At 31.5% G+C, this 22,364-nt stretch overlaps 2 protein-coding genes across 2 annotated transcripts; one reads left to right on the top strand and one right to left on the bottom strand.

Annotated features, from left to right (window-relative positions):
• Window positions 1–1,496: 1,496 nt before the first annotated feature.
• LOC114179566 (P-loop nucleoside triphosphate hydrolases superfamily protein with CH (Calponin Homology) domain-containing protein) lies at window positions 1,497–10,287 on the bottom strand. The gene is made up of 22 exons (XM_028065954.2): window positions 10,002–10,287; window positions 9,423–9,535; window positions 9,162–9,319; window positions 8,900–8,998; window positions 8,330–8,525; window positions 8,006–8,130; window positions 7,738–7,821; window positions 7,546–7,629; window positions 7,356–7,448; window positions 7,226–7,255; window positions 5,577–5,930; window positions 5,414–5,495; window positions 5,229–5,324; window positions 4,941–5,120; window positions 4,750–4,856; window positions 4,494–4,672; window positions 4,056–4,220; window positions 3,714–3,967; window positions 3,420–3,583; window positions 2,631–3,190; window positions 1,957–2,063; window positions 1,497–1,830 (listed from the first exon to the last, which is right to left on the bottom strand). The coding sequence occupies exons 2-22, from the start codon at window positions 9,493–9,495 to the stop codon at window positions 1,769–1,771; spliced, it is 3,252 nt and encodes a 1,083-aa protein (XP_027921755.1). The 5' UTR covers window positions 9,496–9,535; window positions 10,002–10,287; the 3' UTR covers window positions 1,497–1,768.
• Window positions 10,288–16,396: 6,109 nt separating this feature from the next.
• Window positions 16,397–18,516, top strand: LOC114175864 (uncharacterized). Its single transcript, XM_028060699.2, has 5 exons — window positions 16,397–16,778; window positions 16,865–16,913; window positions 17,073–17,117; window positions 17,911–18,003; window positions 18,137–18,516. Exons 1-4 carry the CDS (start codon window positions 16,484–16,486, stop codon window positions 17,975–17,977), a joined length of 456 nt encoding a protein of 151 aa, XP_027916500.1. The 5' UTR covers window positions 16,397–16,483; the 3' UTR covers window positions 17,978–18,003; window positions 18,137–18,516.
• Window positions 18,517–22,364: the final 3,848 nt, after the last annotated feature.

Raw genomic sequence — 22,364 nt, 5'->3', positions numbered from 1 at the left:
GTTTTTTCCAGGCTGAAATTCAAGACGAGTCGGCCTGAGCCGAACTTCAAAATAGGTTGACTTAGTACAAAGGTCGAACTAGACCAGTTTGGGCCGAAAGTTGACACTGGTCGAGCTTATTCGAAGGTCAAGACAACATGTGTCAACTAGATGTTTGAGACAGGACGACCTTAACCAAAAATCGAGACAGGTTGAACTATACTGAAGGTTAGGATAGGTTAGGTTGGTCCGGAGATCGTGACAGGCCAATTGAACCAAGGGTTGAGATCGACTGACCCAAGTCGAGAGTCAAAATAGGTTGGTTGGAACCAATTACACAAGTTCTACAAAATTCAAGTTAAATTTCTCTTATAAAAAAAGTAGACTTTGAATTTAAAACTTAATACAAATATTTGAATATAAATTTAAAACTTAATCCAAATATTTAAATTGAATTTAAAAAAAAATCCAAATTAATTTTGCAATAAAAATATATATGGATCCAATTGATTATTTGGATCTTTAAAATTCATGCTCACTGCGGAGTTTTTTTTTTTTTTTTTTTCTGAAGAATCGAGAATTAAATTACTCAAAATTTTCACTATTCCTAACATCCTATTTTATTCCACCTGGAAGAAACTCAAACTTGCCTTATGATTGTGCTAAAATTTTTTACTCAATTCAACCCTGGTGGGTTTCGGATTAATATATTAAATAAACAACATAAAAAGAAAAATAATAGGTTATGTATTGGCAGTGTAAACAATTTACAGTATCACAATGTATGCCTGGATAAATTTATTTACAACAACTTGTAATAGGGAAAAAAAGAAAAATGAAGAGTTTTCATAATTTAAAATTAACTAAATGTATAAGTCAATTTATAAAAGTTATTTTTATACAATTTCTTTTTTTTCTCCTTAATTAAAACTAATTTTATGCACAAGTAAAACATAAAAATTTAAAGAAGTTATAAAAAAAATCTACAAACTAATTTTAAATTATAGGAAAAAACTATTTTTACTTTTTATTTTGTTAGAAGTTCTTAGCGGGAGAAATTTGTTCAAATAATTACACTTACTTATTTATTGATTCTTTACTAACTCAAAAAGGTTATCAAGAGTGTTTTGATTGGTTTAGGACTAAAGTTGTAAAAAAAAATTGCATTCAAAATACACAGTAATTAAACTGAATAAAAAATAATAATAAATTATATGTATAGTAGCAGTTTATGCACACGTACATTCATAAAGTAACAAAATAAACATATAGTACTGTATAAGTGAATATCAGGCTTAAGCGCTTACAACTTCACACTAATGAGAAACCTTTTTAGTTAAATAAAAATAAGAAACACGATATAAAATAATTTATTACTATTAGTTTTACATCTCCAGTTTTGAACTAGTTCGACTAGTTCCCACTATTTGATAATCAGTTTATTTTTTGAGGCAAATGACTCAAATGAAATGTTTTAATGCTTGATGAACTTGTGACATTTCCCAACTTCTGCTACATATACAACATGGCAGATAACATTACTGAATTAGTTGTAAATACAGCAGATGCAGTAACATGGTAAAAAGGCCATGATGCTTTTTTACATACAAACTGATTACAAGCTAGAGTTTGCAAATCGCCTCATTCAATAACAGATTGAAGCTGCTGAAATGAACTGAACCTTGAGCCTTGAGTACAGTGTAATTAGAATGAGCACCTAACATAAATAAAAAGTTCCTATAGGCTATGTTAAAAATAAGCACTCTACAGCATCCAAGACGCATCCTAACTATTGCCAACGTTTAAGGGGCTTCGCCGAAGAAGAGCCACTAGCAGTGGGTTTTCTAACACCTACATGCAATATAGTAAATAAGAAGCAGCAATGCCAAGGGAGACTGGGTTTCAGATCAATTTAAAAAGGAAGAGATGTGAGAGTAAAATATTAGACATAGCAGAATAAAAGTTGAATATACATACTTGACGGAGCCTTCGAGGAGGTTTTGCTCAACGATAGCCTAGAAGGTATTGTCCGCATTTTTTGTGAGGTTTGACCAGCTTTAGGAATTTTGGATGGCATAATTGGCCTGCATTCAATCAAACAAATTGAGATTCGGTCCAATTTAAATAGGGTTGGTAACAGCTACTACACGAGTAACTTGAATTTGAAACGAGGCTTTCTTCCCACCCATGTTTTCTTTTTTCCACCTACATACTTCCAATATTTATAATTTTGCCATTATCTTTATTTTAGATGTTTAGAATTCTAGAATATATTCTTTTCCAAAATGTATCATAGGGAATGCATAAATAGTGTTCATTTTAGATAATTCTGGAATGTACATTCCAAAAGATGTTTGATCCTATTCTAAAATGCATAATTAAAATATGTTTGACACTGTTCCAAATTATGTATTCTCAAAAATCCTCACCGCTTATTTATTTGGAATGTGTAATATGAAAGTTTTTCAATACGTTCTTGATAGTATTTTTCGGAATGATCAAGAATTTCAAATCATCAAATTATTTATGCACACCTTCAAATGAAAGGGCATACATTGTAGAGCAATCATTTTTGTATTATCCTCACCATTTGCATATTTCGATAGATTATGTGCCTCATAAATTTTTAAAAGAGGGAGGAGAGAACTGACTTTTCTGTGCTTTCAGCTGGAAGGTTGATGATTGTGTTGCTGTCCTTCACTGGTGTCGCTTCAGCTGCCTTCTCGAGCTCAGGGAAAAGAGTATACTCCACAATACTACTGATTGAGCCTTCAGTTTCAGTTCCCATTGAAAGACCACCATCAGATATGTCACTTAATCTCTCCTCCGAATCTGCATCTCCAAATCTTAATAGGTCAGTGTCCTCATTGAAATTTTGACTGATATCATCACTGGCTAATTTCAACCGAAGGGAGCTGGACTTGTTCCTGAAATCATCCATTGATTGATGAGAACCAGCTTCAGAATGCTTATCACTGTATTCTGAGCAGTTATCCATGTCAGAAGCTGCCTTTCCATTTACTCTAAGGCTGCTCGCTCCCGAACGTCTTGTGCTATTTCGGGGAGTCCCTACGGAACGTCTCCTTGGAGATGATGACCCGTGTCTAACTGAGATCATGCCATGCTTTGCACCATTTTGATATGCTTTGAGCCACTGTAACTGCTCAATCTCTTCATCCTTCCTTCCAATAACATCCTTGAGAGATGCCAACTGCAAGAATAACATATAACGTCAGTGTGAATTTATAAATGATATTACAATAAGCTCAAGCTACACAAGAGTGAGAACCTGAATGACGATAGGTCATAAGTCTAAAAGCAAACTACTAACTAAAATCCAAACTCCTAACATCTGGTATTTTGCTGATAAAGATAATGTGACATTGACTTCACTTCCATCTACTAAGCTATGTAAAATGCAACCAAAAATAGAAAAAAACCTGCTCCATAAGTTCTCTCACATCCCTTCCCTCTTTGTTGCTACGAGCAGCGCCCAACTCAACGCCAGAAACCCTTTCAGCAAACTTCAAGGTGCTTACAGTTTCAGAATATGAAGCAACATCAGGATTAAGCTGTACAAACATAAGGGTTTTTGCTTGACCGCCTATAAAATAAAAGGGGCAAAGCTATTGCAATTCAGCAAGCCATGACAATAATATACTTAGATCAACTCAAACAAAATGAAATTAAACATAAAAAAATTGTAAGTTAATTCCAACAATGGCAACATTTACCTAACGAACTCTGCAGAAGTTGTGTCAATTTACTATTTCTATATGGCACATGTGAACTCTTTTGTGATAGGGCAAATATCACATCTCCAAGTGCAGATAGTGATTTATTTATATGTTGAGCCTCCTTAAGCCTATCTCCAGTTGCTTCAGAGCGATCCACTCTTTCACTTCCTGCAAGATCTACTAGATGCAGACATCCACGCAACAGTGTGTTGGTCTTCAAATCCGTTCCTCGGACATGAACAGAGAGAACACTATCATGTGATTTCAAAATAAAATGAGTTTGTATCTTCACAATTCGAAAATTGATAATAAAGAAAATCTTAAAATTATGAATACAACCTGTGTGATCGACTACTTCTTTCATTCAAGGCTGTTGCACTAGTCGCTCGATTCATCAACCCAGTATTCATCAACTCAAGGACATCTGCCATTGAATTTACAGAATGCATACTTGCATCAGGAACAGCCAACCCATTTGGTTGGGCAGTATTCCAAATCCCAAGTGTGTGCAAGTTAAGGAAACAATACTTGATTTTGTAAATGGTTGGTAAACATTGTTATGTCTAAACATAACAACAGTTGTAGATGATAGAAAACATACATGCATGAAGTAAATAAATGAATAATATTAACATGACAATACATGAATAAGAATGCAAGCTTAATTATCGGTATAAAGAGTAACGTAACTAATAATAGAAAGGAAAGATCAGTGCACAAGACTTCCATTATTGTGGTGGGACTGGCAATATACAATAGACAAGGGAAAAAGGATATCTCTTTTGAGGACCATTGCTTGATAGTAAATCACGAACTTGTTCGTTATAAATTTCAACCATTTGAACTCCAACTTCATAAACAATAGAGCTTCTCCTAGTCTGGGAGATATGGAAAAGATCATGAAGTGCCCGATAGTTGACTCCCCAATCTGATTTTGATAATAGGCCAGGTCCGCTCTAGTAGAAAAGCAACTGCTGAGTAAAGTAGCTAGATATATGACATAAATAAAGTATTAAACAAATTTAATTCATACCATTGTATATGTCTTTCCTGAACCAGTTTGACCATAAGCAAATATACAAACATTGTACCCATCAAGAACAGATCGAATCAGTGGTTGAGTGTCCTTGAATACTTCCTCTAGAAAAAAAATAATTGATGAATAAGTTGAACGTTACAATGAAGTAATAACAATATGAGAAACAAATGAAAAAAATGCAGTACCTTGACTTGTTGCTTGACCAAAAACCTTGTTAAATTTAAAAAGTTTACGATTTTCTTTTCCCTGTTTAAGAGGATTGCTAACAACTAGTTCTCCATCTTCCCCAACAAACTCAATTGTTGTATGGCTCTGATTTTGTCCTGGAAGAAATGGTCTAATACGACAATACACCCTTATATTACCTATCCATAAAATGATTTAGAATAAAAAGAAAAAATAAATCAGATTGTCAATCAAACAGGGGCTCAAAAGTTCACAACCTGAAAATATAAGCACCGTGTAATACTTACCTTTCAAATCTTGAACTTCATTATACAATTTCCTATTTTCTGCTAGAACTACATGATAATTTTCAGCAGCCTCAGCTAATCCTTTCAGCTTGGTTCCTACATATACACATCTTGTAAGTTGTAAATACACCTAACCCATTATAAGCAACAGTAAATCATGAAAAGTTTTAAGCATTGTACCCTACCAAAGTACTTGAATTCCTCTAAGTAGCTTCTTTTTGTTTTTATTACATCATCTTTGACAGACTTCATGGATGCTCTCAGCTCCTATAAAGCATCAAATCATACGGTATAGCACAAGAAAAAAAAAGTGACAGCCTTAGAGAAAAGCAATACAAAGAAGCAAACCTGGAAAGCTCCAAATTGGAAATTTACGATAGTTTGATAGCTATGTTCTTTATTCTTCCAATTCAAAAATCTGGATTCTGAAAATGCCTCTAGTTCCTTCACTTGCTTTCTTGCATCTGCAAGATGAAGCTTAAGTTCCTCTATCCTTTTTTCATATTCAACTTTAGATTCAGAAACGAGCAATTCTAACTCTGAAACATGTTTTTCATGTGTTCTTTTGGCTATTTCCAAATCTTGCTTCAATTCAGAAATTTCAATTTCACTACGAACTTTTTCTTTCTTTAAATGAGAAAAATCTTGCTCTTCAAGTCTCTTCTTCTCCTCAAATTTAGTTTGTTCAGCCTGCAAATCATACTGAAGATAGAAATGATTGCAGCCAGTTAGTAGTAGTCAACAGAAATCACATTTCTAATTGGAAAAGCTACATATTTTGAAATTTCTAAAGCCTATAAATACATTTATATATAAACCCAGTCATTTTTTTTTTTTTCACTGATGAAATTTAACACTACTTCAAAGATACACACTTCACTATAGGTAATAATCACACATTTAACCCTTTTTACCAGCATAAAAGATAGTAGACAAATGTATATCTGTGTCTGAGCAATATAAGTGATATACTTATCATTTTAGACAATTTAAGGAATGGCAACTATTAGTTATTCACCCAAATCAAGAACTTTACTCTAAGATGCAACATAAATGAGCCAAGCCAATCACTTGATCTTCTTAAATTCAAGAAATGCGTATGTGCATACATGTGTATGTCTGTAGATAGATAAATCGAGAGAGAGATCAGGTTCCTCTCTTCAATAATCCTGTCTACATATTAAATTTTATTAACTCAACTGTTAATTAAAAATATTTTACTTTGTAGATCAAGCTCGTTCCTTTCTATAAAATCTTAATATTATTTAATGTTTAATTAAATAAAATCAATCTATTGTATAATATTTTTTTTAAACTATAAGTAAATATTATCTGTATCAGATAACTACAAAAGTCTGCCAAAAATTCGGTATGCATGATCGTTGAGTTAACATCAAAGTCCAAAAGTTGGATTAACAAAAATTAAGGCATGCAAGCAGTTGTTGATGGAAGTAAATTCAGTAACACGATATCTCATCGCATATGTACACACACACATAAAGAGACAATGGTGAGTGAGTTGCATTGGTACTCACGTCAACTATCATACCATTCAATATCTTCAAATTGGATAATTTTATCTCAACCAACTATTGGATTAAAAGCTCCTTTCATGGGGTCATATCCACAAATTTTAATATTAAGCCAAATTATTTGATACATCATCCATATACATCAAAATTGATATAACATATACTTTTAAAACATTAAAAAATATGAATAATTTGATTGTGATCTTATTGATGTTCAATTTTCACAAAATTGACACAAACAAACAAGGTAATATATAATTATACTTCAATGATTGGATCAATAAGGAATTGAGGGTATAATAATTGGTGTAATTCGGTTCCCCTATATGTGTGTGTGTGTGAGTAAAATCAACGATAATAATGACAACACAGGTAGTGAGTAAATTTAACCAAAAACAAGGATTTATATTGCTAGTTTGTTCGGTTATTTTGAATTCAAAGATAAGGCTTGAGATAGGTTTGCACCTTCAATTGCTGAACCCAACTTGAAAGAACCTGTAGAAAGTGGAGGCAGCTTTAAAAGAAAATTAGCAGATAGCAAAAATATAAAAGAACAATAAGGCATTGGCCCAAATCAATCAACAACAAAAAATACCTCATTCTCTTCAGTTGTCCCTACTGCCAAAGTCTCAAGTGCTTGTATTCTTGTTTGATATTTTCCCTCACGAACTTTGAAACGATAGTTTTGCTTCAGGTGTGCAACATAGTTAAATAGTCATTATTCAAGAACAACTAAAAAACCTGACATTCTACAGTGGAAAATATGAAAAGAACTGTAACTTTACATTTTTCATGCTCTCAACTTGATCTGAAAAGCGCAACTCAATTACTTGCAGAATTTTCCTCAACAAGCATGCAGCACGATGAGCCTAGAAATATATAAAAATGAATAATTGATCTATTTCCGAGTGTTAATCATATTTAATTTTGCTTGAACACTTTCTATAACTTATTGTAGAAGTATTCTGTCCAATTACCTGAGGAACATCTCCATTCTTCCTTTCAAATATATCACTTAGGATGCTCTTTCCTATATTAAAAAGCAATTGAGTTGAGACACTCTGCAAGAAAAAAATCGTTAATGTATCAGGGTCACATGAGTTAACAGCAACAACTAAAGGCATTATTACACACAGAGGGAGAAAGGGAGAATATTATTCAAATAATCATAAATGTGAAATCATTTCATTTATGAGAAAAAAGAAAGGGAAAGTTGATAGAGACACAAATTATCTCATCACTTACATCCAAATTGTTTAATTTCAATACTTCATTAAGGTTGGCATCAGAATAATCTACATGCAATCCTTTCTTCAAGTGGAACAGTTCATTAGACTTTATTCCGGTGTGATCTACGGATGCAATTCCATCTGGATAAAGAAAAGAAGTGGTAAAACATAAATAAAATGTTTAAATAGATATAGAAACAAAATATCTAAACAACAACCTATCCTTGTTACATTAGATGACGCCAAATACATGGATCACATGGCATCTTTGCACTCCTAACAATATTCAATCATGTAGTAATCTACCAAGAGCAGGGCACTTTTTAATTTATCAAAATACCTGATCCAAGAGAACCATCAAAAGCATGTTGAAATTTTGAAGCATCCTTGAGGCAACTATCACTTTCCTCTGAGGACATTAGATTTGACTGGTCCCACCTCTTTCTAGAATAACTTTGGATATTTTCTCGTGCAGCATTATAAGAAAAATGAGTTTTTAGAGTTTCGAGACACTGCAACACAGGCACCATTGATCCCTGCATACATTCTCAGGCCTCAAGATTAAATTACTAGGACAAAACTTGCCAAGTTTAGTAAGGAAAAATGGAAATTTAGAATCATATTCAGACAGGGCCAACCAGCTTATTTTATTAGACAAAGTCCAGTTTCAACATTAAAGAAACAAACTGAAGTATACATAACCTCAACCATAAAATAGTAGATATCACAATCAAATTGTTCAGTGATTCTCCTTCAATATGCGACAAAGATGAAACAAACCTTCTATTTCCTATGTACAGACAAATGAGGTATTTATCTAGCCAACCCATCTAGTCAAGGACAGCCAATTAAATTCATATACATAAATGACAATCTCTCAAACTACATTGCATAACAGAACTTCTTATACCTGCTCTAGGTCTGACAATTCAAATCCAGACAATCCCAGTTCATCCAAAGCTACCAGAAACCTTTTCACACCGATTAGCTCATTCAAAGAACCACTTCCCTGAAGTAAAAAAGTGAATGCCTTAGCTTAGAAGAAAGAGTACAAAATTAAACAAGCTCTCTAACTTAATGTCTGCACACTAGAAAACAGAGACTATTAAACATAAAAAGTACACACAAAAAAACATAATACAAGTATATAACAGAACTAAGGACACTCCTACCTTCACCGAACCAGGAACCAGATTGTCCAAAATGCTGCATAACACAGATCCATCCCTCAACCGTGCTCTCAACTCGTCCTCTGAAGTATCTAAAGGCAGATTAAAATTAGGAAGCACAGCATTTATCCACTTCACCAGTGACGGAAGCTGCTGACTACCTGAATCCATATCAAAATCAGTGTTCTAGAGGCGAGGTGAACAAAAAATTCAAACAAATGTATCATTCTAGAGAAGTCATCGAAACTCCTCTTCGTTTAAAACCTGCACGAGGAAACCCATTTCCATTTCCGTGGTTAATTCCCCCTTTCCCCCACCCCTCCTGCTCCCACTGCATGCTCGCTTTGGACCCTCCTCGCCCCCTTTATCAATAGCACCTACAATGCCACAACACATAATGTTAATAGCCCAAACAAGCTGATACCTCATCTCAGGAGAAAAAATTAACCAAAAAACTCTGAACATCAATTCATCCAATTTTTAATCAATAACATCACATAAGAACAATGACCACAATAACACACTTTTTGCGGTAAAAAATTAAGAACTAGGTTTGATATAAGCTGCATTAAACAATCTACTGTCACTCCAGTACAACAACGGTACGACATTCCGCCTGAATAAAAGGTGTGTGTTATTAAGGTCCAAAGGATCTCCTTAGGAACTGCAATCATGGAGAACAGAAGGAAAACCAAATTTGACACACTAAACTCATAATCGAAGCTGCAAAATTAGCTAACACAGTATTATTATTATCATTATAACTAATATTGATATTGTCTGAATTAATTACGCAAGGAAATAAGATAAAACAGAGATTAAGAGGAACAGATCCGCACGAACCTGTCTCGAGGAAGCAATGAGGGAAAAAGGCGAGGAAGTGGAAGCTCGCCCTTCGGAAAACAGAGATTGAATCCAACGAAACAGGAACAAATATTGCAATGTGGATGAAACAGCAATGAGAGCTTACAGATCGAGAAGAATCACGGGAAATTTGTGGTAAGGAGATGAAGAAATTGGGATTTGGGAAAGGAAGAAGAGGATTTAGGTGGTGGAGACAGTGAAAGAGTGTTGAAGGGAGGTTGAGTTGAAGCAATGGGCATAGCCTTTTCTTTCTTTCCTTTTTGTTTTTTTTTTTTTATTTCTTTGTTATGTTGTTTTCAAATGACAGTGTAAGGACCTGGAATTTTGGAAAAATTTGGAAAGTGTGAATTGAATTGGATTACAAGCCAAATAGAGAAATTTGAATCTTTAAGATTTTAACTACCCTTCCATCTCAAATAATAACAAAACAGTGCCTTCTTTTTTACAATTTTCTGATTTTGACGCTATCCAACCTCATTCTCGAATGCAATTCCCGCCGGCCCCTTTCCCTTTCTTAATTTAAACTAATCTCAAATATTTAAACAATAAATTGTTATAAAACCAATATCTTAATTCTCAATTAACCCACCACTTGCTTTTAGCCAAAGGTGTCTGATTCCATTATTTTAATCAGATCATAATTTTTTTAGAAAACTTTAGATAACTGTTGCAAAGACAACAATGTGTGGAAAATGATTGGGTTGGATTTGTTATATACAATAACAAAAGTTTGGTGTGTATTTTATACTTTTTATTTTTTTTTAAATTAATTGCAAATTTATAATTTAATTATTTTAATTCCAAATCAACTCCCCTTAATCAGATGTAATAACATTAGTGACTCTTCAGATAATATAGGATGTAACATGATCTTGTTTCTAAATTTATTACAGAATTACTTCAACACACCTAACCGTTAAATTCTTATAAAAAATATTTATCAAATAATTTTATTTCAAAATATATTATACATGTCTAAATTCCGATATGAATAAATTATTTATGACATAGTAAACCAGACCTATTGATGGGTCTTTACTAAATAAAATATGGGATTTGTCAAATAAAAGTATAATGTAAATTTATATTTCAAGTATGTATTTGCTAAATGCTTTTAAAGAAAAAATAAAAAATATTTATCTAACTTATGTATAAATGAAAAATACAATTTTGAAATTCTTGAACGCAATATTTTAAAATAGAAATTAATTAATTTTTCCTTATGAAAAGTTTTATATATATATATATATATATATATATATATATATATATATATATATATATATATATTTATTGTGAACCTTATAACTTGTACAAACCTTGAAGATAACCTCCATAGTCACATTTCTAACATTATGTGTGTGTTAGTAACTTAGTGCATAAAATTGAATGATTGAGCGTTCAAAATCAATTAATATATGTAACTTAAATTGATTTAAGATGGATATAATTTTTTCATTAAAATAATTTTTTTGTGACATTTTGAATGTGATAGATTACAATATATATGACATGTTTGTTTGATTTTTTTTTTTCTATATATTTACAGAAACAAAACAATAAACTTCTAGAAAATGTATATTCTTTTTCAAATATTTTTGAAAACAAACTATTTTTAATAAGATAATTATTTATTATAACTTTTAATATGTTTGGATAAAATTGTTGTAGAAAGAAATTTAAGAAGAATATTTTTTTTTATAAGCAATGTGAAGTTATTTCTCGGAAAAAGAAAGTAATATGGACAAAGTATGTCAAGAAAAACAGTTATTAGTATAGCACATATTATAATTTGATTTTTAATGATAAATTGATGTTTCAAATATTTTTTAAATATTGTATCTTGGTATACTATATTTTATATAATTTTTTTATTAACTGGGGAAATAGTAATAAAATTTGAACTTACATAATGATGTATTTGACTGGTTTCTTAGTAAATAATAATAAAATTTGAACTGAATTGTTACATAATGATGTCTTTGACCAGTTTCTTAGTAACGAGTTTTACCGTCAATAAAATTGTAAATTGAAAAATTGTAAGAAACTCATTTTTAATTCATCATTTTAATATTTTTAAATTATTATATTACATTATTATAATAATAAATTAAAAATGAGTCAAAATATTATTATTTATTTATATTATTTTAATTTTTATTTGACAAATAAATTCATTAAAATTTTTTTTTCAAAATTTTTAAAAGAAAATAAATTTATATTAACCTTATTTATAATCAACATTAAATTAAATTAATTAATAACAATTAATCTCATTGATTTTGATAATTGAAATATAATTAAGAAGAGGATTGAATTTTGGTGAAAATTAATAATAGACAAGATAAGCATCGGAACATGACACAAGTTAAAATATTTGAAATGAACTGTAGTTAACTAAATATGTATCTAATATATCTCAAAAATATTGTACATATTTACATAGTTTGGTATTATCAATTTTGAAAGTGTCTAAAGTGCAAAAAATATTATATTTTAGATTGACGTGTAAAAAGTTCTTAAACTCTTTTATGTGTCAATTTTTTTCATCAATGTGTTAATGCACTTTTTTCTATTAATAAAAAACATGTCACTGATAAGTTTGTAGACAATAATATGTTGACAGTATGGTAAAGATAATTATGTCAAAATTGTCATTTGAGTATTATTATTGTAGAGTTATTTTGTATTCCATGAAAGACAATACAATCATGTGTATAGGAATTATTTATAATTAAATTCAAAGTATTTTTTGTTTATAAAAATAACACTTTACCATTCTCTGTTAAATTTGATCAATATGAAAGATGCCGTTAGTTTAAGTATTTGATGATTATTTTGAAAAAAAATATATATTTATTGCTTCACTTTTTTTAAAATGTTAAGTTTTAATTTGTTTTTAGAATCTTAATAATATACACCTCTGAGAGGAGAACAGTGATATAAGAGGAAATGTATAAATATTTTGTTAAATAATTGAAAATTGTCAAACTACGAGGACATGTCATTCTCTTTTTGTAAATATATTCTCTTACTTTCTCAGTTTTGTCACCATTTTTCTAAATTTTCATCTAAGTTGTTTATCAATCTCTAATTAACATATTTATGTATTATTGTCAATTAATTTTTACATTAATGGCTTTGAATATAAACATTTGACTTTAATTTAATTGTAGGTGGTGAAGTAAGATAGGATGAGTGAAAGTCTAAACACAAATAAATGAAGTCTCTTACCTTCCTAGTGTTGTGTTGAATACTCAAATAAATGATTGATTTTAGCATTATATAAATACATTTTTTATTTCTTATAAAAAAGGAATTACATAAATATTTATATACTTATTTTAATTTAGTATATACAATAAGTAAATGTTAAATATTTTATTATTTTACGAGTTACATAGCAACACATAATTCCTTTTTATGCAAAAAGAATAAAGTACATAATTGATTTTAAAGTTGATATTATCAACATTTATATTTTTTGAATGTTACATGAAACACTATAATATATCATGCACTTGTTGTTATACACTAACTATTATAAGTCCAATTTAATTCATGTTTGAAGTTAAAAACTATAGATTGTTTTGTTAATTAGTGGAAGCTAAGAGAAATGTCATTATAATTATAATAATAAAAAAAAAACTCAACATCACGTAAATATATTTGTCTAAGGTGTTTTAATATGAATTCAATAACAATAATATAGGGTCAATATTTATCATTTTATTATGTTTTCATGAGATGTTGCAACGATAAATGTTCGTTGAATCATAGATGAATTAAATTTTTACTTTCTTGGACGAGAGTGAATTATTGATTATGTGTAAGTAATGAAATCAAAGCAATGGAGAGATACAAAAATATTTGCAAGCCATAAAGAAAAATCTTACTATAATTCATATAGTAGTCTAATAATTATAAATGATAATATATGCATACTAGTTTCTATATTCAATTCTTATAAGGTTAAAATACTCCTTTAGTTCATGTTTTTGTTAAAAAATCTCAAATAGGTCCTAAGATTTTTTTTAGTATCAATTAGGTCCATATTTTTGAAAATGTGTAACAATTAGGCCCATTCCGTTAGTATAGAGTTAACGGTGTTAAAGATGTGTCACGTGTCAAGTCAGTAAGGTGACACGTGTCAAATCATTGTCTAAATCTCAATTTGGTCCATATATTTGTTATTTTTATTACATTTCAGTTCATTTTTTTAAAAAATTTTAAATATATTTATTTTAACTTTTTACAATTTTTTTTAAAATTTTATATTTAAATTTATAAAATTGTTAATTTTAAACCAACTCTAACATTTGTATATAAATTATTTAAAACAATTTTGTAACAAGTTAAAATAAATATTTTAAAATTTTAAAACAAAATATAAAATAAACTTAATATTATTAAAATGTTTAATAAAAATATCATTATAAAATTTATATAAAAGTTAAATTTGATCTCAATTTGGAGAGGATGAAATTGAAAATTAAAAAAAAAATGGACTGAAATATAATTAAAATAACAAATATATGGACCAAATTGAGATTCAAACAATGACTTGATACGTGCCACCTTACTGACTTGACACGTGGCATGAATAATTTTCAAAAAAAAATAAAAAAATAAAAAAATAAAAAAAAATCAAAAAAATGAGAAGCTGGCACGTGACATATCCTTAACACCGTTAATCTTATACTAACGGAATGGACTTAATTGTTACACATTTAAAAAATATGGACCTAATTGAGACTAAAAAAAATCTTAGGACCTATTTGAGATTTTTCAATAAAAACATAGACCAAAGGAGTATTTTAAGCTTCTTATAAATGATAATGTATACATACTGTAGCTTCTATATTCAATTTATGTAAACAAGGCTACAAAGAAAAACTATTCAATAATAATATAAACTTAAAATTTAGTTAGATATTTTTTCATCAATTTAATGGTAGTAAGTTTGGCAACGGTGACAGACTATTTAGGTAATCAACTACCTCCATCAGTTATGTAATCAACGGTGACAGACTATTCTTTTTTTTTTTTTTTCAGTTTTTAATTATTTTTAACCAGTAGCATGCGTTAATTTAGTCGTGCGTCACATGTCAAAATCAATGTTTTATATTTAATTTGGTATATATTTATTTTTGTTCAATTTAGTTTTAAATAAATAATTTTATCCTTCTCCAAATTAAAACCAAATTTATTTTTTATATAATGAAGTTTTTATTCAAATTCACATTTTATTAAATATTGTTTGTTCCTAGGATTACAATTATTTTAAAATTTAAACGAAAATTTTAGATCAATGATATTAGTATTCGAGTCTGACAAGTGACATATAACTAGTTAACAGTAGACCATTTTTTAAAATAAGGTTAAATTATACTTTTAGTCCCCATTTTCGTAGCAAAATTTGAATTTGGTCCCTCAAATTTTTTAATCTCAATTTGGTCCCTATTTTGGGAAATTTGATGCAATCAAGTTCTTTCTGTTAGTGGTATAGTGACGGTGTTAAATGGGGTGCCACCAATCAGCTTCTGGATGTTTTGAATTTTTTGAATTTTTATTTGAGAGTAAGAAAATGACACATGGCATAATAGTGACACGTGGCACTGTCACTGCCATGTGACACGATGTCAGCTTGACACATGGCAATTTTTAATTTTTTAAAAAATTTTAAAAAAGTAAATCAAAAAAAATCAAAAAATCAAAAAATCCAGGAATTGACACGTGACACCTTATTTAACATCGTTACTACACCACTAACGGAAAAGACTTGATTGCATCAAATTTCCTAAAATAGGGACCAGATTGAGATAAAAAAAAATTAAGAAATCAAATTCAAATTTTGCTACGAAAATGGGAACCAAAAATATAGTTTAACCTTAAAATAAGAAAAATTAAAACAAATCATAAGGTAACATTAACTGTTCACCACTGTTAATCATTTTAACAGAATTAGAAAAAAATCAAATTAAACAAACTTGATAAAAAAAAATTAAGACTCAATTGAAAAAGATATATCAGGATTTACAAAACTAAATGAAATATGTAATTTAACCATAATATTAATATAAAAAGTAATTTTTATACTTAACTTACGAAAACTTTTGTACTAATACATTTTTTTAGTTAACCAGTAGAAATATATATATATATATATATATATATATATATATATATATATCCTTCTATTTTTATTAAATTAAAATTTAATTTTAATAATAATTTTTACTATTTTACATATTAATATGTACATTATTTATTATTTTATTTGAATTTCAACTATTATCAAGATTAAAATATGGATAAAATTTAATTTTGATATAAAAATTAGCATTTAATCGAAAATATTAAGAGTAGGATCTAGGTTTTCTAGTTAGTGTGGTTTGTGAGAGTGAATGAGAACTTAGAGAGTCACAAGAAATTCAACTGGTTTGTTGGATCAATTGAAAATGGAACAGCATAGCGAAACGTCCGATAGAGAAGAAGAACGCGAGGGTGGTGGTGATTCCTCTTTGGATCCTCCCAATTCAGAAGGAGAAACCCCAATCTCCGACGGCGTCGCATTCAACAATCAAAGCGAAATTTTCAGAGCGATCGAAGTTGTGGAGCGCGACTCACTGGCTATCGCTCAGAGTTTCACTTCTCTCTTCGCCTCCCTCCGTATGGCGCTCTCCGAATCCACCGCCACCTCGCTCCACCACATGCAGTGCTTTACCGATGCCACCGGTCGCCTTCAGGAATCCGGTGCCACAATTTCTCATCCATAAACATCAATTCAAATCGAAAACATACTAAAATCGCAATAATCGTTTATATTTGTGGATTTGCAGTGCTTGATGCAGCAAACAAGGGGAATCGCTATATAAATTCCTGTCTCAGGTATTTTTATTAAATATGTTTATTAATTGTCTATATTGAAATTGTTGGAAAACGGCTAGATCACGTGACATAAACTAAAATAAATAATGAAGCCTGGTGATGAAGTTGGTTAGTTACTTATTCATTATAATCATCGTTATCATATTTCGTGGGATGCAGATTGAATGAAGAGATGAAGAGTGTTGATGGACTCGCCTCTCAATTGTATCCTATTGCTTTGCTATTTGCTGCTAATTTGTTTTACCCTCTCCTTCGTACTTTTGATTAAAAGAATATACAGTGTCAACCAATAAAAATCGCATAATGTGACGTTTTGATAGACTTTGTTATGGATACTTACATGAGAAGAAAATTAGAAAATAAAATGATTTTAACTTCTCGTATAATCTAAATCAAAAGCTCTCTCATGTTACTTATCCAAAAAAAAAAAAAAACTATTTAGTTTATGAAAGAAGTTTAGTTCATTTTACCTTGTTTTCTGCTCCAGTAAAAGACTATGGATACCTTAAAATATGAATTTTAAAATAATTAACATAGAAGTGAATAATCTTATAACATAATCCGTGATTAGATGACACTGAATATGTTAGTTAGAGCAATGTAATTTAATTCTGAAGATTCATTTTCAAAATCTCTTTTTTTTCTGGAATTTTATATTTACTAAATTACAGCGGGGACAGTACTCCACTGAAGTGAGAAAGTGCATGTTTCATTGCGGATCCGCTTGAATTTCCACATCCAGGTTGATGTTTCCGAACATGCCGAAAGAATCTACTGTGTAAGCCTAGGTTTGCTGAGTACCATGTTAACATACTACACTTTTATTTAATGGTGATCCCCTGTGCATTTTAGAGGCGTTCTCTCTGGAGGAGCCTTATTTGCTGCTTGAGATAAAGACTTGTGTGATTAGTAAGTAGGAACACTTTAAATTGTTGACTATGTTCTTTTTCATCCTTCTTTGATCTTAGTTTTCAATTGAATCCTTAATAATTTGAAGAAAAATCCTAAGAAAGCATGTAGATTCTCTGGACTCAGCTGTTAACAAGCTTCTTCAATTCCCCTGATACCTTGGGATTCAGTCATGTACAAGGTTCGTTTCTATTTCCCATAACTAACTCTTGAAAGAATCTGTAATGCCTAATATATATATTTTTCATTTCATGATTATGCTGAGATAGCGTTTTAGCGCAAATAAAGCAAAAGAATATTTTTCTGTTTGGCAGTTGTTAAGATAGAGGGTTGAGAAGCGGTGAAATTTCCTCTGTTTTCCCCAGTAAAACAAGAGATAGAGAGTGTACAATATTGTTCCTCGTGTCACAAGATTTTCCTCTAGTGCTGACCCAAAAAACAAGATTTCCTCTAGTGTCACAAGATTTTTCCAGTGCACAGTTTGTTTGAAGTTTCAGGTGTTGATGATTTTATGTATGTGACTTTGTCATTATCACCGGTGCTGTTAATAGTTTGTATTCAGGACAGAAATTAAAGTACGTACAGTCAAGAGTAAGCATATTTTGGTTCTTCATTTTGTTCTGAAATGGTATAAAACATTCTATGCCTCTTTGTGAGAGATGGGATAAGATAAACTGCCTTTGCTCTTGTTTTACATGATGCCACACTAGCTGAAAGAAAAAAGGTATAAAGGTAAAGAGAAAAGAAAAATGGAATGTCTGGCGTGTGTAAGAATACGACCTTTTGACCGACTGGTCCTGGATTCTATACGTTGTGCTAGCAAACATGAAAATGAATATTTTGAACCCTTTATCTGGCTACTTGAGCAAGTGTTGAATTACAATCCTACAGGACAACTTGAGCAATTTTCCATATCACGTGCGAGTTCTAGGAATTCCAACCGCATCTAAATCTTCTGAATCAGGATAGACAACTAACTTTGATTGATATGGAACTTGTATATGGTAAAAGTGGGTAAATGATGTTAAAAAATGGATGTAAACATTATTAGGAACCCAATGTGATGTAAAGTGTTTTGTTTCCTGAAAAGCCCTGTGTTAATCATTATGTGTGGTGAAATGATAGATGCACGTTGTTCACAAGATATAAAAGATGTTCGATCGACAGAGGGAGGGGATGTAATGAAATGTAGAGTCATCTTGCTACAAAGTGTTGAAATATGATTATTCTTGAAGTGTATAAATAATTTAGTGTCAAGCTTGTTCGATTAAAATAGAATTAATCAAATAAAAGAGATTTTTCACTTGTTGTAATTTTCATTGATTGAAATTTTTTACAATGGGAATAAATTTGAATTTATTGTCTCAATATTAAGTTGCTAAATTATTATATTTTAAATAAAGTAAAATATAAAAAGTGATAATAATTTGAAAATATATATAATTACCACATTTTATATTTTACATTCATCGAGTAGTGATAAATTAGTTTACGTTTTGTTTTAATTCAACTTTGCTATTAGCTACTCCACTAGAGGTTCGGAATACGACATAATTGCTTGATATAACAAATGAAATAACAAACGAAAGTAACTTTCTCTTGGGAAGTTAATGAGTACTGGATTTTTTTTTAACATTAAAACATGTTAAATTCGAGTCAAGTAGTTTTTGAATTCTCCAAAATGACATTTTTAAATGTAGGTGGTCTCAAACTTGTGCTTTCCTTGATAAAATGCATGGATGTAGCTTCTCTCAGCCTGTAGATGCAGATGATATTTAAATTGTCAAGCATCAACATTCATCAGTTGCCATAAAAATTGATGCATTAGTGCTCAAGTCTTGAAGGGCGCAACCTCATTAATAAATTAAATATCCTCTATTTAATTATGGTTAAACTCGATATTGGAAAAAACACATCACTTCAATAATAAATAACCAAATTCTCACTCTTATTCTTAAAGGAGCACTTCTCATAACTCTCACATTAGAAACACATCTTCAAGAGAAGCATATGAAAATTTTCTCAAACTATTCCTGAGTTTTGAAGAATTCACTCAAGAATTAGGTACCTTTGCAAAGACCTTGATGACAGGACCTCCATGGGTTTTGTTTAGATTCCCCGAGTCTTCAGGTTGAACTAAATGAAGTTCGGCAAGATTTTTAATGAGATACTTAGTGACTAGATTCCAATGAAGGATGTCAATATTTTTTTAACAAAGCAATTTTGTTTAAGTCGATTGTTTCCATTCTGTGTCTCGAAGGGACCTTCCAATTTAGGAGGTTTGGAATATCCAACTTGCGCAGTCGTGGCCAACTTTTACAACACTAAAACATTCGATGATTGGAGGAATGCTTTGTGTTCTTCTCATGAGATAATTGATTCCACTAAAGAATCTAACTACTCAAATTTCTTTATCGTGCAAGATCTCACTAATCAAATAGAAGTTGGTCTCCAAAATGTAAAGTTGGCATTCATCTTATCTTGAATATCAAATAGCAATATTTGTTGGTTTATGAAAATATCAAAATAAAAACTCTCTTAATAATTAAAGGTATAATTAGTCGTATAGTACTAAGTTTGATGCTGGAGTTTCTAATTGGTACCCGATTTAAAAAAAGTGTCAATTGAGTACCCAAATTAGTTTAAGTGCACCAATTGAGTCCATACCATTAAATATTCCCAAATGGCGTTTAGGAAGTGGTGAGGTGGCAGTGCAGAAGGGATACATGTCAAATAATAACAGATGACTGGTTGAAATTATAATTGTACAGTGTTCCACATGGTATTTATATTTAAAGAAGATTGACCCTCATTTTTCATTATCTTCTTCCTCTCCTATGTTCTGCCCTAATCCAATTTCTTCTTCATCAATATCCTGACAGTTTGTTGTGCCCTAATTCAGTTTGTTCTTCCTCTCGTTTTGTGTGTTTTTGTTTTTATTTTGTAAGCAGCGGAGTGGTGACAATGATGTATTTAAAGGGTGCAATTACTTTTGTATTCACCTTATCAGCCAAGGCCTCCTCACCATCCCCAACACAAACTTCTTCATTACCCACACCATTCTCCTTATCAGCCAACTTCTCTTCATCATCCCCAACACAAACATCTTCATTAGCCACTCCATCCTCTCACTCAACAACAACATATTCTCCAATATCCCCAACTTCACAAAAATCAACCCTAACATCAAAACCCTAATCACTAAATCAGAGAAAAACACAATACCAACCTTTCGTTATCAATGGCCCGCAAGTCGCTCTCAAGTCTTCACTTCAGTGTTCGAAAGTCGCCTTCAATTTCTCCACCACTTCGCGAAGAATCCTCCACCAGTTCGTCTCCCCTGCGTCACTTTTCCCCAATTTCACATTTTTATCACATGCTTCTGTGACTTCTATTTTAGCTTTGTCGCCTTTTTTTTTTAATTTTCGTTCTTTTATTTTTAAAATTTTTCATTACAAGACATATTTAATTTTCTTCCCCAACTTTCCACGTCATTAAAAATTAATCTCCACGTGTTCCAAATTTAATTCACAGACCAATCAGTATCAGTCAACGTTAACCTTTCTAACGGTGTCAACTTAAATGGACTCAATTGGTGCACTTAAACTAATTTGGATACGTAATTGACACTTTTTTAAATCGGGTACCAATTAGAAACTCCAGCACCAAACTGGGTAGTATATGACTAATTATACCATAATTAAATAGTTCCCAATACTTCAAAGAATTGAATGCGAAAGCATACTTTATAATTGGTAATAGTAGATGGAGAAAAATGGTACCTCGTCTTTCAACTATAGAGCACCTTATGGTTCCCTCTAGATTTTCTCTCTTGATGGGGAGGGAGAGAAAGGAGCATGAATCATATAGAACGTGTTCACAAATGGGGACCATAACCACTTATGTAACTGCGCACACCGCATCACACACCACGCACCACGCACACGCATACAACACCACGAACCACGAACCATGACCACGGACAATGCATCGCGCACACGCCCACGTCACCACGCACCACGCACACGCACACACAACACACACCACGCACCACGCACACGAACACGAACACGCACACGCGCATGCACCACGTACCGCGACCGAGCACCGCGCACACGCACACACATAAGGCACCACACACCACGCACACGAACACGAACACGATATCACGCATCACGCACCACACACCATGCAAGATGCACATGCACACGTACTCGACACCACGCACCACACACACGCACACGAACATGGCACCACACACTACTCACACACCCACTCACACGCACCACGCACCACGACCACGCACCACGCACACGCACACGTCCACACCACCACGCACCACGCATCATGCACCATGCACATGCACACACATACGCAACACACCACACACCATACACACGCATAACACACCATGCATCATGCACCACGCACCACGCACCACAAACTACATGCCACGATCCATGCACACACACCACGCACACGTTCACAAACACCGCACCACACACATCTACACGACACCTTGCAACACAAACCACGCATCAC

This window comes from Vigna unguiculata, chromosome 3 (assembly GCF_037176805.1).
Source record: "Vigna unguiculata cultivar grain cowpea cultivar isolate G323 ecotype 2 chromosome 3, ASM3717680v1, whole genome shotgun sequence".
NCBI lineage: Eukaryota > Viridiplantae > Streptophyta > Magnoliopsida > Fabales > Fabaceae > Vigna > Vigna unguiculata.
This window is presented reverse-complemented; position numbering and strand designations above follow the sequence as displayed.